Genomic DNA, 14,836 nt, shown 5'->3' on the forward strand with positions numbered 1-14,836 from the left:
CACTGGGGCCCGTGCCCCAAACACAGGCCCAGGGGCCAGGCTTTCCAGTGGGGTGTCAGGCCGGTTTTGAGGAGGCCCCTTTTGTGTGGGCTTTGGACTCAGACCTGAGTTTCAGTCCTGGCTCTGCACTGACCTGCTGTGTGACCCAGGGCAAGTGACTTAACCTCTCTGAGTCTCCATTTCCTCATCTGTAAAAAGGAGCTCCCCACAGGGTCATTGTGAGACTTCAAAGAGAGAATGCAAGTAGAGCGTCTAGCCAGTGCTAGTCCCTTGCCGTTATACTTGGTCTTAAGGAATAAATAGAATGGGTCGTATGACCTTGGGTAAGCACACTCCCCTCTGTGGGCCTCAGTCTCCTCATCTGTGAAATCAGTGCATTGGACCAGGATCTCTGGGGTTCCCTTCCAGGTCCCTCCCGGGCCCCTCAGGTTACGCCCGGTCCTTTGCCCACCTCCATCGTGGCTCTAGCCCGCAGGGCCTGCCCCTGACCTCACGCTGTCCCTTGCCTCTCGCCTCCCTCCGCCCTCCCTGCAGGTCTTCGATGACTTCATCTTCATCTTCTTCGCCATGGAGATGGTGCTCAAGATGGTGGCGCTGGGCATTTTTGGCAAGAAGTGCTACCTTGGGGACACTTGGAACCGCCTGGATTTCTTCATTGTCATGGCAGGGTAGGTGTGCCTGGCAGGTAAGCCCGAGCCTTTGGTGCACTCCAGACCGTTTAAATAATCCGGGGCCCTTCTTGGCGGTGCGGCCGAGGCTGTGTGGAAATGCGGGCCCCCTGGGGTGGAGGAATGCTGCCCCTTGGCTGGGTGGCCTGGACAGGAAGACACGATTTCCTTCTCTCTTTGATGAGTCGCAGGTCCTCCTGACTGTCAGCTAACAGGCCTGGTGTAAACTCGCTGTATGACCTTGCAAAAGTCACTTAACTGCTCTAAGCCCCAGTATTCTCATCCGTGAAATGGGGATATTTTATTACGTAAAAATAAGCACCCGATACATGTTAGCTTGTATTACTACTACTATTCTAGAGCGCTCAGAGATCGAGTGCACACGCAAGCGTAGGATGGTCTGACTCCAAGTTGTAGTTATTTCTACCAAGACTTACGCTATGATCAGAGGGAGGCCAGGTTACAATTCAGTCCTGCTGGAGCTCCTTGGGCCCTGCTATGCGGGTTGCTCTTACTTTCCTGTTTCAAACTGGGCGGGTGGCTCGTTCACCTATCCATGCATGAGCCAGTGATTGGTCCAGCTCCTACTAAGTGTCTGCACTGTCCTAGGTGCTGGGGTTTTGGGGTAGAGCAAATACAGACCCAGACCTTGTACTTCCCAGCAGCTCATCTGGAGAGAGGCATCCAACGGCCAAAGCAGGCAGTGTATCTTCAGGCACTGAGAAGAGGGCTGTGTGCAAAGGGATGTGGCTTTCTAAGGCTCCTGGTTTAACACAGGAGCCTGACAGAGCCAGACTGGGGGCTCAGGGGTTTGAGAATGTTCCAGAGATGGTGACACTCAACAGCTGAGGGTTGAAGAGGCCTTGCCCGTGCCCAGTAACGGGTCAGGATGGCAAGATGAGAAAGGGAACAAGAAAGGGACTGAGGTTCAGGACTGTGTGTGTGAAAGTATGAGTGTGTATGAGTGTGGGTATATGTGTGTCATGCCACTGAGAAAGGGGAGACAGGAAACACAGTTGAGATGGGAAGTCAGAGTTCTGAAAACAAGCCCTGAAAGGAAATGATTTGTTTTGCTAGTGTTTTTAAAAATGTTACACCTCTTCTAGGCACCCTTTCATAAAAACAGTATTCGGTTTCACAATCACGTTGTCACCAATCACTTAGCTCTAACCAAAAGTTATGCTGATTTTATAGCTTCTTGTGCACCGTGTCACTCCCGATGTCAAGTTCCTCATTCTAATTCTCATTTTGGTTTGGTGCGCATCCTTAAGTAGTTTTTAAAGAAAAGGTGTTTGGATAATGTCACTGTTCAGTCTTGCCTGTCCAAACATCTATTCCTTTGATCTTCACTTGGGAAGAACAGTTTCCATGCTTGTAACATTCTAGGGGTCATGAGTTTTCTCCCTCAAAACCCTGCACACATTGTATCATTTAAATCTCCAACATTGTGTCGCAGGGGGAGTCCAATACCTCCTTTCCCGGAGGAGAACCTGCTTTTTCCTGACGGGAGGCTTGTAGGTGGTCCTGTTCACCTTTGGAATCAGGCATTTCACTAGGCAGCCTTAAGTGGAGGTTTGCTGGTATGGGCTCTTTTAGAACTCAAGGCCCAGGAAAAGTTCTCGTACTTCTTCTTTGGTTATTGCCCGTCCCTCTCTATTACCTCTAAATGTATATTCCTCCTCTGTCCATTCTCCACGTCTTTGCTCTTTTTTCTCACAAGTGTCATCTGTATCGTGAGAGAGTTCCCTGATGCTGTTTTCCGAATCATCAATGAGCCTTTCAGCAGTGTCCTTTCCCCGTTTTGCTACTTCTATGGAATTTCAATTTCCAGTGTTTTTGTTGTTGTAATTCTCAAGAATGTCTCTTGTTTTTGGGTTACTTATTTTTCAGAGGAGCTTGTGTCTGTTCTTTTATGGATGCGATAGTCACTCAAATTTCATCGTGGATACTCATTAGGTTTCTTAAAAGTTCTTTCTTGGTTCCTAAGTAACTCTGTGTCAAAGTAGCATTACCAAAAAGTGGAAAGAAAAAAAAACTGCTCCCATATAAATCTAGAATGAATGTGTATCACAGATTTATTCAACTCATTAATGAGGAAACCAGCAGGATGGTAATCAGCAGATTTAGAAAAATAGGCAGTGAAGAAAGAATGTAGGAATAAAATAGCTAGGTTAGAAGCAAGGCTGGTTAATGACCTACAGGGTCATGAAACCCCGAACCTTTGGGGTGAATTTTTGTTGTTGTTGTTGGACAGGAATTACACCTCTACCAGACAAAAATCTACACATTAACATGTAATTTCACAGCCTCCAAATCTTTAATTAATAGTAAATAGCAAATTAAACAAAAGTATGTTTCCCAAGATAACGAAATAATCCTTTAATGAGTCTGTTAAATAATGCTCCAAAATGACATTGCCAGAAATACCGCCCTTCATCCGAGTTTTAGGGTAAGGTTTCTTAACTCCTGATGAAGGGCAGACATTGGCCTATTGGCGCCGCCCACCGCCTCCCAGGAGCACTTGTCCCTGGCTTTGGATTGGAGAAGTCTCCTCTAACGCGCAGGGCTTCTTTGCTGTCTGCTCCTGTTTATAAATGAAGAAAATGAAGATCTAAGCTGAGCCAAGTCAGGAGCCCGCCTGGCTTCCACCCTCCCGCTGGGTCTCCATGCGCCATCTTCTCTCCATCCTTGGGGTCAGGCACGATGGGGCCACAGGCCGACACGCCCCTGGGGGCAGGGCGGGCTTCCTGAGCCCCTGCAGGTGCGCTCAGAAGGTTCCCGTGCTCGGTTTAGGGCTCTGCCGTCACCAGGTTGACCTTGGATTTGTGAACCGGGACCCCGCGCTTTCATTTTGCGCTGCGTCCTGCCCGGGACATAGGTAGTCCTGGCTGGGGCTGGGGTTCCGTGGGGACTTTTTTGCTGGAGTCGGGAGCACCTACCTGCCCAGCCCGGTGCTGGATGTCTGGGGCTAGGATGAACCACACCGACCCCGCCCTCCAGGTCCTCACGTCTCTTGTACCTGGAGCACCGAGTGCCTGAGAGTGAGGGGTGGCCTGGGTGAGAGGGCCCCAGAGCCCAGGCCTGCGGCGCTGCCTCCACCCCAGCCCCAGCCCCGGAGCTGCCCGCCCACGCCCCCGCAGTCCCCCAGCCTTGGTGCTATAAATGTTCCGTTTCCCAAGTAACAGGCCTGACATCCCAACGCTGTTTTCTCCCTTCCTGCCCCTCCCCTTCCCCAAATTACTAGCTCCTTCCTCGAGCTAAGGAGGGAGGCAGACACCCTCCGCACAGGAAGGTTCCTTAGAGGTCACAGCCTCCGTCTTCCCGGCAAGGGTAACTGTCACGGCAGCCTTAGCTGAGGCTCAGAGCCAGCCCCTGCTTGCATGTTGCCGCTGCAGTGAGCTCACTACCTGACAAGGCAGCCAATCCCAGATTGGGACAGCCTAACATGCGAGAAAGTTCTTTCTTTCATGGTTCTGAAATTCCCCTTCCTGTAGCTGCCACCTGATGGTACCGTTCCTTCATTTATTCATGCACTAAATCAACATTCATTGAGCACCTACTACATACCAGGCATTGTACTGGGCAGTGGGGACGTGACGATGAGCCGGACTTTGCCTGGGAGGTCATGGAGCCCATAGTTTAGAAAATGGATTGAAACATAATTACTGAGTTTGAAATTGGGATCCGTGCTGCTGCGAAGTAGTCGAAAGAGCCACGATTAAGATTCGGGAGTCAGGGAATTGCTCCCCAGGAAGAGGCCTGGGGGTTGAGTAAGAGGCGACTGGGTGGGTGGCGGGGTGTCCCTGGTAGGGGGAACTGCACGCAGAGGCTCTAAGTGCAGAGGCTCTAAGGAGAGGGAGGGAAGGGGGGTGGAGGGGGACGGAGCCCAGGCGTGGGTGGGTGCTGGGAGATGAGGCCAGAGGTGGGCAGGGGCCTGATCACCAAGTCCCGGAGGCTGAGCGAGGAGCGCCAGTGACAGGCTTGGAATTTGGAAGTTGGCTGCCTTCCTCCGTCTTCCCTTCTCCGGGTGACATGCCCCCGGCACGTCCCACCTTTCACGTGACAGCCTCAGGCTGGTCTAGCCCTTCCCGCAGCATGCCCGGCCGATGCCAGCTGGCGAGTGGAGCGCCTGTAGGACTGTGGTGTCCTGCCGAGTGGCCATGCCCCCCACCCAGTCACCCTCACCCTCCAGGCAGGTGTCCCCCACCCTGGAACTAGACACAGGCGACTTTTCCTGTCCCAGTTCCTAAACTTGGCATTTACCCCGATTGATTTCATCTTATAGTGAGCTCTTGGACTTCACATTTGGTCCCTTACTACACTGACTTTCTGCGCTTACAGAAAGCGCCTCCCCAGAGAGCCTTTCGGCGGGCTGAAGCCCTGACGATCACTTCTCTTTACGGGGAGTTGAGCCCACCTCACCGCCTTATCTTTGAACAGACATTTCCCTGCCTTTGTCCATTAGGAGGTCATGAAATATTCAATGATATTCCTTGTTGAACTTGAGATTTCCGTTATCTATATATTTCCTTTGTGCTTCCCTGCTGACAATTCTATCTCCTCCCCCACCACGAAAGTGAAATGAGATAGGCTTGGCCTTTGCCAGCTGCGGGGCAGGTCCTCGGCACTTCTGTTAAAAGCTTCCCCAGGAGTTCCCACACCCAGGTGGGGTCAACCAGGACTGGGCTGTGGGCACCTCCCCAGGGCGGGGCAGAGGCAGAGCCTGGCCACGGGCGCGGCTGATGGGGGCCCCGCCCTGGGTGAGCGCAGGCAGTGGGGCCGCCGCGGGCCTGAAGGCGCTGCAAAGCTTCTGCCGGGCGGGCCTCGCAGAGCACCCCCCTGTGGACAGTGGAGCAGGGGACGCATGCGGGTAAGCGGGTCCCCCTCCTCAAACATCCGCAGAGTCGTGCACCCCTTCTCAGTGCTTGGCAGACCTGGAGAAGAGGATGGCAGGGGCACGTGCTAAAATGCAAATTCCCGGGCCTCCCTGCAGGGTTCCAGCCCCAGCAGGGGTGAGCAAAGCCTGGGAGCCTGCATTGTAACCCGATCCCCGGCGGCCCAGACACGGGTGGCCTGCAGGCCACGCTTGGGCAAACTAGTTCCTTTGCCCTCGGAGCAGCCCCTCCTCGGAGTGCCTCGAGGTGAGGCCGCCCTGGCAGTTCTGGCACCTGGGAAGGGGAAGAAGCCCGGGGAGGGGCTCCCGCTCTACTTCTGTGTCCCGGATCTGAATGAATTCTCGTGGCCGTAGAAGTCCTTCATGTAAAGAACAGCCGGGACCCCGCTGAGAAGTTTTATGATCGTTACTAATCTCAGTAACAATAGCAGTGGCCTCAGCGAGGCGGCCCCTTGGCCAGGGGCTGGGAAGGAGCGGCCGGCGCAGGGTTTACCAGAGCAGGGAGACCGCTTCCCCACCGCGACTCTTACAGCCTCTTGGGAAGCCAAAAGTCAGTGAGACTGGCTCCTCCGCCCTGGACTTGGCCTTTCTAGACAGACCAGGCGGGCTCGTCCCCGCTGTGGCTGCTGGCTCAGGGTTCCTTTCGTCCAAAGTGCCCCATCGTTGGGACTTTAAAAAGCAAAGGGAACCGAATCCTCTCAGGCATCATCCAGGGGGAGACAAAAATAAGAGCGTCTCCCGTTTGCTCCTGACTCATTACGGATCTGAGCCTGTGCGTGACCTTGTTTTGTCCTCACACCAGCCCTGCGAGGAGGTCCTGTGGTTAGTTCCATTTCACAGACGCAGCAGGGAGACGGGGAGTGACTGGCCCAAGGTCACAGGGCAGGTCACGCGCCAGGACTTGAACGCAGGGAGTGTGGCTCCTGGGCTGGGATGGGCTCCTGATCCCTTGCCTTGCTGGGCGCCTGTGTCAGGAGTGCCTTTGGCTGTGTTTTACTTTCCCGGCTGCTTAAACAAATAGCACGCCAGGGTTTGGCGTCAGGATGGGAATTGTTGGCTCACGGTCTCGGAGCCTAGAAGGCTTGCTTCCTCCCAGGGCTGGTGTCTTGTGGTTGGTTGGTGATCTTTGGGGTTCTTTGGGTTTCCGTCACGTGGCAATGTGCACGGGGGCGTTGTCTTCTTTTTTTCTGGGTTCTGTTCCCGGTGGCTTCCTCAATCCATGTCTGAATTTCCTTCTGTTTACAGAGGACTCTGGTAATTTGGATTAGAGCCTGACCTGATTCAGTCGGGCCAGCCTTAATTAAAGATAATGTCTTCAAAAGAGCCCACTCACGAGGGGGCCCCGGGCCCAGGAATGGGTGGAGATTAAGGACCTGCTTCTCTGGGGCACATACTTCAATTCCCAACAGGCTGCAAGTAACAGAAACCCAGACCCACTCTGGCTCAAGCAAATCCTGGGGTGTGTTTCTCTGACCTAATGTGAGGTTGTGGGGTTGGCCTTACCTCGCGATGGCTCTGCGGTGGGGGTGGGGCGTGGACATCCTAGTGGTTTCTCATGGTCACAGGGCAGCTGCTGAAGTTGTGGGCATTGTGTCTGCATTGAAAGCAGAGAGGGAGGGTCAAAGGGACATGGGCTCTGCCAGCCATGCCTGCCCACCCATCAGGAGAGCAGCGTTTACTTTCCCAGAGCCCTCCACATCCCAGCACACTTTGGGTCTTGTGGCCACCCTTAGCCACAGGAGAGGCTGGGGAAGCAGGAAAGAGATTGTCACACTTGGCAGAGTCAACCAGGACCTGCTCTCTAGGGCTGGGCAAGATGGAAAGAAGGAAGAATGCATAACTGGGTGGGCAGCTCCCAGAGTCTGCCACATTCCTTTCCCTGGACCTCAGTTTCTTTGTCCTCGGCCAAAGCAGCGCCTGACTACGTCTTCAAGCCCTGGTCAGAGTCTCCAGAGCTTTGCTCAGCTGATGGAGCAGAGCCTGGGATCTGCTGAGAAATCTGAACTCCAGTATCCACCAGGGTGGGCTCTGCAGAGGTCAGTGCCTGGCAGGGGACCCAGCAGAGGTTACAGGATCAGGGGGTCATTGGTCATCACTGTGGCTGTTTCCAGAAGCATTTGCAGCTGGCCTACTGTGTGGCTCGAGGTGCATTAGCTGTAGGTCAGGAAAGCCCCCTGTGTCAGGAGGCCCAGGGCGCCCCGGGGCCCCATCCCTTCCTTTACACCCTGATTTATCCTCGACTCTACAGGCCCGTCTGCCCCGAGGGCTGGAGGCTCCAAGGGCCGTCCTCCTCCTGGGGTGCTTGGCGCTCGGTCCTGGGCAGGTCTGGCATGGGGAGGGCTATGGCATGTTTCTTTTGTATCCCTTTTACTCAGGCACAGCAGAGCTGGTGCAAGTGGCTATCTGGTTTTTTAAGTTGAACTGCCTTCGGGTGGGAATGGGCCTGGGAAGTTTCCAGAGAGAACCTTGGTGCGGATGGCTTTCTCATTTGCATGTGGAGCAAGGAGGATGAGAGGGATGGTCTGTGCGCAGGCCCATTTCCATGGAAACAAGATGGTAGATACCATGGGGGGGGGGGCTGGCGAGGATGCCAGAGAGTCTCAGGACACAGTTTGGCAAGCCGGGCCCCCGGCGTCCTCAGTCAGGCAGGACTCTCCAGTTACGTGGGCCGGGCACCCGCTGGACCTGGCTTCAGGGGGCTGATCATCTCCTCTCCTGGAAAGCCCAGGGGTCCCTGGCTCCAGGGCCCGGTCGACTCAGAATGCTGAAAGATGGCACTGCGCCGCGAGACCCCCAGCCCCCAGCTCTGCTGCTCCTGCGCGCTGGCCCCCATGCCTGCCGGCTTCCTCTCGGCGGTCGCAGCTCGCTCCGGGCTCACAGCCTGCTCCCCCCAGTTCCCCGGAAAGGCGCCCTTTCCTTTTCCAGCCACCCCGGGAACTGAGCCTCCTTGGCTGGCTTGGCTGGCTGGGGCCGTGCGCTCACTCCTGAATCAGTCACTTTGGCCAGCGCTCTGACTGGCTGGGTGTAGGTCAAGGCCCGCCCCAGCACAGCTGGGAGGTCAGCCTCACCCACACCAAGTGGCCCGAGAGGGGGAAAAATCCCAAGGCCGTCACTCCAAGGGCCGTGAAGCGAGGGCCCACGGCCCAGAGCACGGGCCACAGGCGTGGTTCCCAAGGAACTAATGTACGGACTGCCCTTCCCAGGCTGGGCTCTTCTATGTCCCTGATCTCCTGAAAATTGGGGTTGGTTGTCAATCATTTTGCAGATGAGGAAATGAAGACTCAGAGAGGTTAGTAGCCTGCCTCAGGTTACTAGGGGATTTGCTCAAGTACCCCTAGAACCCAAGCTTCCTCCACATATTCCAGTTGGTCTGCCCCTGAGGATGTGGGAAACCTCACCAGCCCTCAGAAAGTTGCGGAATGAGATCCCAAAGAGCCTGCTGTCTGGTTTCTAGCAAGCTGTGCCCACCTGCCATGGTGCAAAGACTACTGGGAGAAACAGAGTTAATTCAGGGGAGGCAGAGAGCCAGGCTCTGACCCCACCTTACAGCGGCTGTGCAATCTTGGCCAAAGCACTTGGCCTCTCTGAGCTGGAGAGGATGCACTGGGGAGGAAGGCTGAGTATCTGCGTCCTTCTCCTGCTCCTGGCCAAGGCCGGCTCACCCAGGGGTAGAAGAATAGCGCCAAGAGAAGCCAATTAAGAACCCTGAATGGAGGGACCCAGAGATAGGCTTGTGGACTTAGCAAGTGAAAATATAGGACACCCAGTTAAATGTGAATTTCAGATAAGCAACAAATAATTGTTTAACTTAAGTATGTACCATGCAGTATTTGGGATATACTTATACTAAAAGAGTATTTCTTTTTTTAAAAGATTTATTTTTTATTTATTTCTCTCCCCTTCCCCCCGCCATTGTCTGCTCTCTGTGTCCATTCACTGTGTGCTCTTCTGTGTCCACTTGCATTCTTGTCAGTGGCACTGGGAATCTCTGTCTCTTTTTGGTTTTTTTTGTCATCTTGCAGTGTCAGCTCTCCATGTGTGTGGCACCACTCCTGGGCAGGCTGGACTTTCTTTCGCGCTGGGCGGCTCTCCTTACAGGGTGCGCTCCTGGCGCATGGGGCTCCCCTACGTGGGGGACACCCCTGCATGGCACAGCTCTCCTTGTGCACATCAGCACTGCGCATGGGCCAGCTCCACACGGGTCATGAACCCCACATGGTAGGCAGACGCTCTATCAGTTGAGCCAAATCCGCTTCCCATAAAAGAGTATTTCTTGTTTATCTGAAATATCCATCCGGGTGGGCGGTGTTTTATCCCGCAGCCCTGCCTCAGGCTGGTCACGGGTGCGAAGCCAGTGCCTGAGGGCTCCTGGGAAGGAGGTCCAGGGACTTCTGCCCCGAGGTCCTGGGAGCTGCCCAGGGGTCTGCAGGCAGCCCTTCCTTCCGCTGGGTGTTGGCCTGAGCTGGCCTCCGAGCACCCGCCTCCCTTCAGTGGAGCCGGCCCTGTAACCACGCTTCTGGTCTTGTAGGAATTGTGGGAGGAAGCGTGGGTGAAGATGAATCACTGGTCGTCAAGTCCCGGCCAGAGTCGAAGGTTAATATGATGCCTCTGTAATCCTCCCTCTGCGCCCTCAGGGAGCACCTACAACGCGTTGGGTGCTGGGCTGTGAGCCTAGGCTGGGGGTCTAGCCACCACCCAACATGAGCCTGAGTCATCGGAGCTGCCTCCTGACAGATGATCTGCAATTTCCAGCCTCTCAGCTTCTCTTCCATTAGCTACATCTTAAATTACATTTTAAGAAAGCCCCTGTGGGCCCCTTGCAAAGACTGAGGAAGCACCCTATTTTTATCGGCAACACAGAAATCACCTCCTAGGCGGGGTATTTCCTGGAAAGAGGAGAAGCTCAGTCATTTTATGTTGCATCATGGCAGCTCCAAGCCGAGAGGCGTTTTTTTCCGGATCTTGTCCCTCGAGTTATTTATGGGCACTGGGCCGGGTGCTGGGGGCCCAGGACTGGGAGCCAGCTCCTGCCCTGAGAAACAGGGACCTGTGCGGAGTGCGCCTCAGAGGCCGCGGTGCCCTTGGAGCCACCCATGACAGCGCAACTCCACCCTGGGGGAGGGGTCAGGAGAGCCCAGGACAGGCATCCGAGTGGGGGGCCTGGCCAGGGCAGAGGCCTGCCGCCTGAACTGCACGGTGCATTCTGGGAACCGGCGATGTTCTAGAATCCCTGGAATGCAAGGAGAGGAGGTGGGAGACCTTCCAGAGGCCATCACTGCCTCGGTGGGTCTGGTGGGCGGTGAGATCCGGGGAAGGGTTTGGAAAGCATCGTGTGGCTCGTGAGCAAGTGTGGACTGAGGCAGCCACGAGGCTCCAAGTAATACCAGCTCCCGCTTATGTCGTGCTTACTTGTGCCGTGCCCATTCTAAGCACCGCCCCTGCCCACGAACACAATTACTTCCCTCCACTCCCCACCCAGGTCGGTTCAGCGACTTGCCCAAGATCACACAGCGCATGGGCAGAGGAGCTGGGACTGGAACCCAGGCAGCCTGGCTCCGTGCTCTAACCCCTGGACCACACCGCTGGCAGGGAGGCGGCCCCGTTCCCTGCGCTGCAGCGCGTGTGATGCCTCCTGGCTGCCCAGTGCGCTGCAGGGAGAGATGTTGAGAAAGAGCCCCACCTGCTCCCAGCCTTGCTGACCGCGGAAGGCGCGGGGGCCGGGCAGCGGATCACGCAGAACTCCCAGATGCCCCACTCCCCGACCTGGGCATGTCATGGGATCTCGCTAAGCCTCAGCTTCCCCGTCTGCGGTGGGTGCCATAATCCATAGTGTGTAAAAGGCACGGACTCGGCGCGTGCTCAGGAAACTTCTGAATCAGGCGCTGGGTTGCAAGAGATAAGAACCCCGTGCACGTGGGATCCAAGCCGCAAAGGGACTGGGTGGGCTTCTGGAGCTGGAGAGGGCAGAGGGCAGCTCGGGGATGCTGGCGCCACCTGCAGGGAGTGCCAGGCCGTAGGGCCCGGGGGCTGCCCCTCTCCAGCTCCTGCCCTAGAGGGCAAGAATCCTCAGAGCACAGGGGGCGCCCGGTGGCCGTCGTGCCTCCCCCTTTCCAGGCAGCACCTCTCCCTGCAGTCCCTGCTCAGGGCTGGGCTGCCCCTCCCTGGCCTGCTTGGGGTGCCGTGCCCATCCTGACCCAATCTCGGTGGCCAGGGGTGTGACGTCTGCTGGCGGGCCAGCCTGGGCCTCTGGGCCTGTCCTGGAAGCCAGGGACCTGGGAGTGGGGAGTAGTGGGGTGTGCCCCGAAGAACGGCGGTCCGGGGAGCTCCTGTGCCCTTCTGCCCCGATGACAGCTGGGAACTGGGTTCAGCCCCTCTTCTCCTGGGGTGATTTCAGGACGGAAGTGTTCACTTTAAAGCAAAATTACTTACCTAATTAGGCGCTTGGGAGCTGGCAGGAGGGAGTGGGGGTTTTCGTTGATTTTTTTTTTTTTCAGATCTTTTAGCACAGAAGCTGTGTGATAAAGTAACTGTGTAATTAGGACTTAATTTCACACTCCCACAAGTGATGTCTTACTTGGGGCCTGAGGGAAGTCAGCCTGGTGGTTATTCAGGCACAGAACAGCCCCTTCCTCACCTTCTCCTTTTTGGGGGTGGGGTGGGGAGACCCTCACTCCCACAGCTGTCTCGCAGGGTGGAAAGAGGACAAGGGGGAAGTGGATGACTTCTGCCATCACAGGTGGCCCTCAGCAAAAATGGGGGTGTCCCATTCCCACTCCACGTACTCCCTGAGCGCCTCCTGGGCACCGGGCACCGGCGTGGCGCTGGGGTGTGTCAGGGGTACCGTCTTTGGAGGAGAGGTGCACGTTCAGCCCCCACCAGCGCCCCCACCCTGCCTCCCCCCACCCCATCCAGTCTGGTCCTGCGGCAGACAGTTCCCTGCACGCTGACCATCTCCCACCACTCTCAGCGGAAGGCTTTCTCCAGCACCACCAGGCAATGGCGTCAGGGGAGAATGGTCCACGGGGAGCCGCTCACTCTGGAGGTCCACTTCTGAGGCTTGTGCCACACAGCCTTTGAGGGGGACCCCAGAGGGACTGGGCCCCAGTTGCCCACGGCTGCAGCCTGCTCGTGAACAGCCCTTCATGGGTTTCTCTCACCTGCCCCCACCCTTGCCATGTTTCCTGGGATCATCTCCCACATCAGTTCCTGCACCCCAGTCCTTGGCAGGGTCTGCTTTTGGGGGAACCCGAACTAGGCAGAAGGTGCGAAGAGCGTGCAGGAGCCAGAGCAGAGGGGGGACTTCTGCCTGTGGTGCAGGAAGGGGGTGAGAAGAAGCTTCACGGAGGCAGAGACCCTGAAGGGAGGACTGGAGTAAGGAAAAGGCCCCGTGGCAAAGGAAAGGGGGTGAGAGAAGGGTGAGTTTGGGGGGCTTGGTGGGCCTGGTTCGGTGCTTAGGATGAGTGGAGTAGGAGCTGGGGAAAGAGGCCAGGCTGCGCAGGGCCTTGCCGGCCGCAGCAGGGGCTTGGACTTCGTCCTGGGGGCGGCGGGGAGCCATTGAGGATTTTATGTAAAGGAGTGACAGAGCTGACTGAGGATGGACTGTGGGAGGAAACAGGAGGCAGGAGTCCAGCTGGGAGGCTGCTGCAGCTGCCAAAAAAGAGATAGAGGAGACGGGGACCAGACCAAGGCCGGCATGTCAGCTGTCAGCAGTTGGGGCTCAGTGGTGCACAGAGCCACCCTCAGGATGGCACAGTCCACAGCACAGACTTACACCTACAGCTCCCAACGTCCTCGTCTCTCCTCATCCTGGTCCATTCTTTCCCTTTCTCTCCTCTTCCTCTCAGAGAAAGAGAACCGTTTGATTCTTCACTGTGCTCCCACTATGTGCTCTTTAGTCATTGACTCCATTTGTACCCTGCCTTGCTCTCCCAGAGAGGAGAGGCAGCTGTAGCAGAACACACCCAATGGGCTCGTGAAACACAGAAGAGAGAACGAGGACCTAGGAGAAATGTTTCAGCAAATGGATTCCCCAGAAGGACCCACAGAGGTGCTGCTTTAATCTGTGTACCTAGCTCTGAGCTTCCCAGCAGCCAAGTCAAAAGGAGAAATGTGATGAGTCACAATTCTCTGTTGCAAGGAAGAGGATGACACTAAATTCCCCAATAAATTTCTCTTGTGGGACTTTTGCTGGGGACCCTGTGCAGCTCTGCAGCTGACAAAATCTCAGGGGAATTTTTGGTAGCAGATTGCAGAGGTATGTTTCCATGCTGGAGGCCTGAGAAGGGAGGGTCAGAGGGTGAAGAGAAGGGACTGGGAATGAGGTGTTACAGCACCTGCCCCACGTGGACAGCTTGTACTCTGATTCTTTGGAAGTTTCCAGGGCACTGCCAGGCAGTGGTGATTGTGACCACCTCGGAGACAGAGGGTGGATGGCAGAGGGGTTGTCTGAATCTGCAGCCATGTGCGCCTGAGTGTGAGCAGCCTCCCGGAGGGGTTGGGGTCTAGGTGTTCATACCTGGCAGCTTACTACCTCTGGATAACCTTGGCCTTGTTGACATCCAGGAATGACTCGTACATCACTTAGGACCAGGGGACAGTCTCTCCCCCTTTTTCCAGAGAAATACAGAACACGAGCAGATACCATTTCTCAACAAGGGCCTGAATTACAGAGGACATCTCCAGAAGTTTCCATTCTCATCCTTTGTTACAGTGGGCAGCCTATCCTGGGGGCGGTGCCTCTCTCTTCATTAAGAGCCAAGAGTGTGGACCCGCGGGTGTCCCTGAGGAGGGAAGATGGAGCCTGGGAGGCAGTGTGGGGCTGGGGAGTCAGGGACTAGGAAGAGGGCTTGACCAAGAGCGAGGCCTGTGCCTGGGGGTCTGCCCTGGTCCAGGGGAGAAAGAAGGGCCAGGCAGGATCACAGTTCCAGCCCCGTTCACAGGATCGTTGGGGGAGAGGGGTGCCAACGGGCTGACACGTAAAAAATTACAACAGTGTCTGGCACTGGGAGGCCCTCAAAAACATTTGCGTTCTTTGTGTGTGTGTCGTCTGTCGAGCACCTGTTCTATTGTGAGACTGAATGAGAATGTGAACGGGGACCCACTGACACAGCTCTGCGCCCGCAGGGCGGCCATCAGCAGCCACACCTACCACCTCCGCCCTCTTCATTTCCGGCTCGCCCCCATAGGCCCACCCCTCTTCCGGCCCAGAGGAAGCCCATCTGATTGGCTTAGAGCCAACTACCTTTGTCCCTATTGGCAGAGCCCCTCCCAGCAG

At 56.0% G+C, this 14,836-nt stretch overlaps 1 protein-coding gene across 1 annotated transcript in view; it reads left to right on the forward strand.

Moving 5' to 3' along the window:
• The window catches only part of CACNA1I (calcium voltage-gated channel subunit alpha1 I), a 115,287-nt gene that overhangs the window by 32,091 nt on the left and 68,360 nt on the right, over positions 1-14,836 (forward strand). The window contains exon 4 of the mRNA XM_058308832.1: positions 535-668. Coding sequence (XP_058164815.1) covers positions 535-668 — 134 coding nt within the window. The remainder of the gene's footprint in view (positions 1-534; positions 669-14,836) is intronic.

Source organism: Dasypus novemcinctus, chromosome 12 (assembly GCF_030445035.2).
Source record: "Dasypus novemcinctus isolate mDasNov1 chromosome 12, mDasNov1.1.hap2, whole genome shotgun sequence".
Lineage (NCBI taxonomy): Eukaryota > Metazoa > Chordata > Mammalia > Cingulata > Dasypodidae > Dasypus > Dasypus novemcinctus.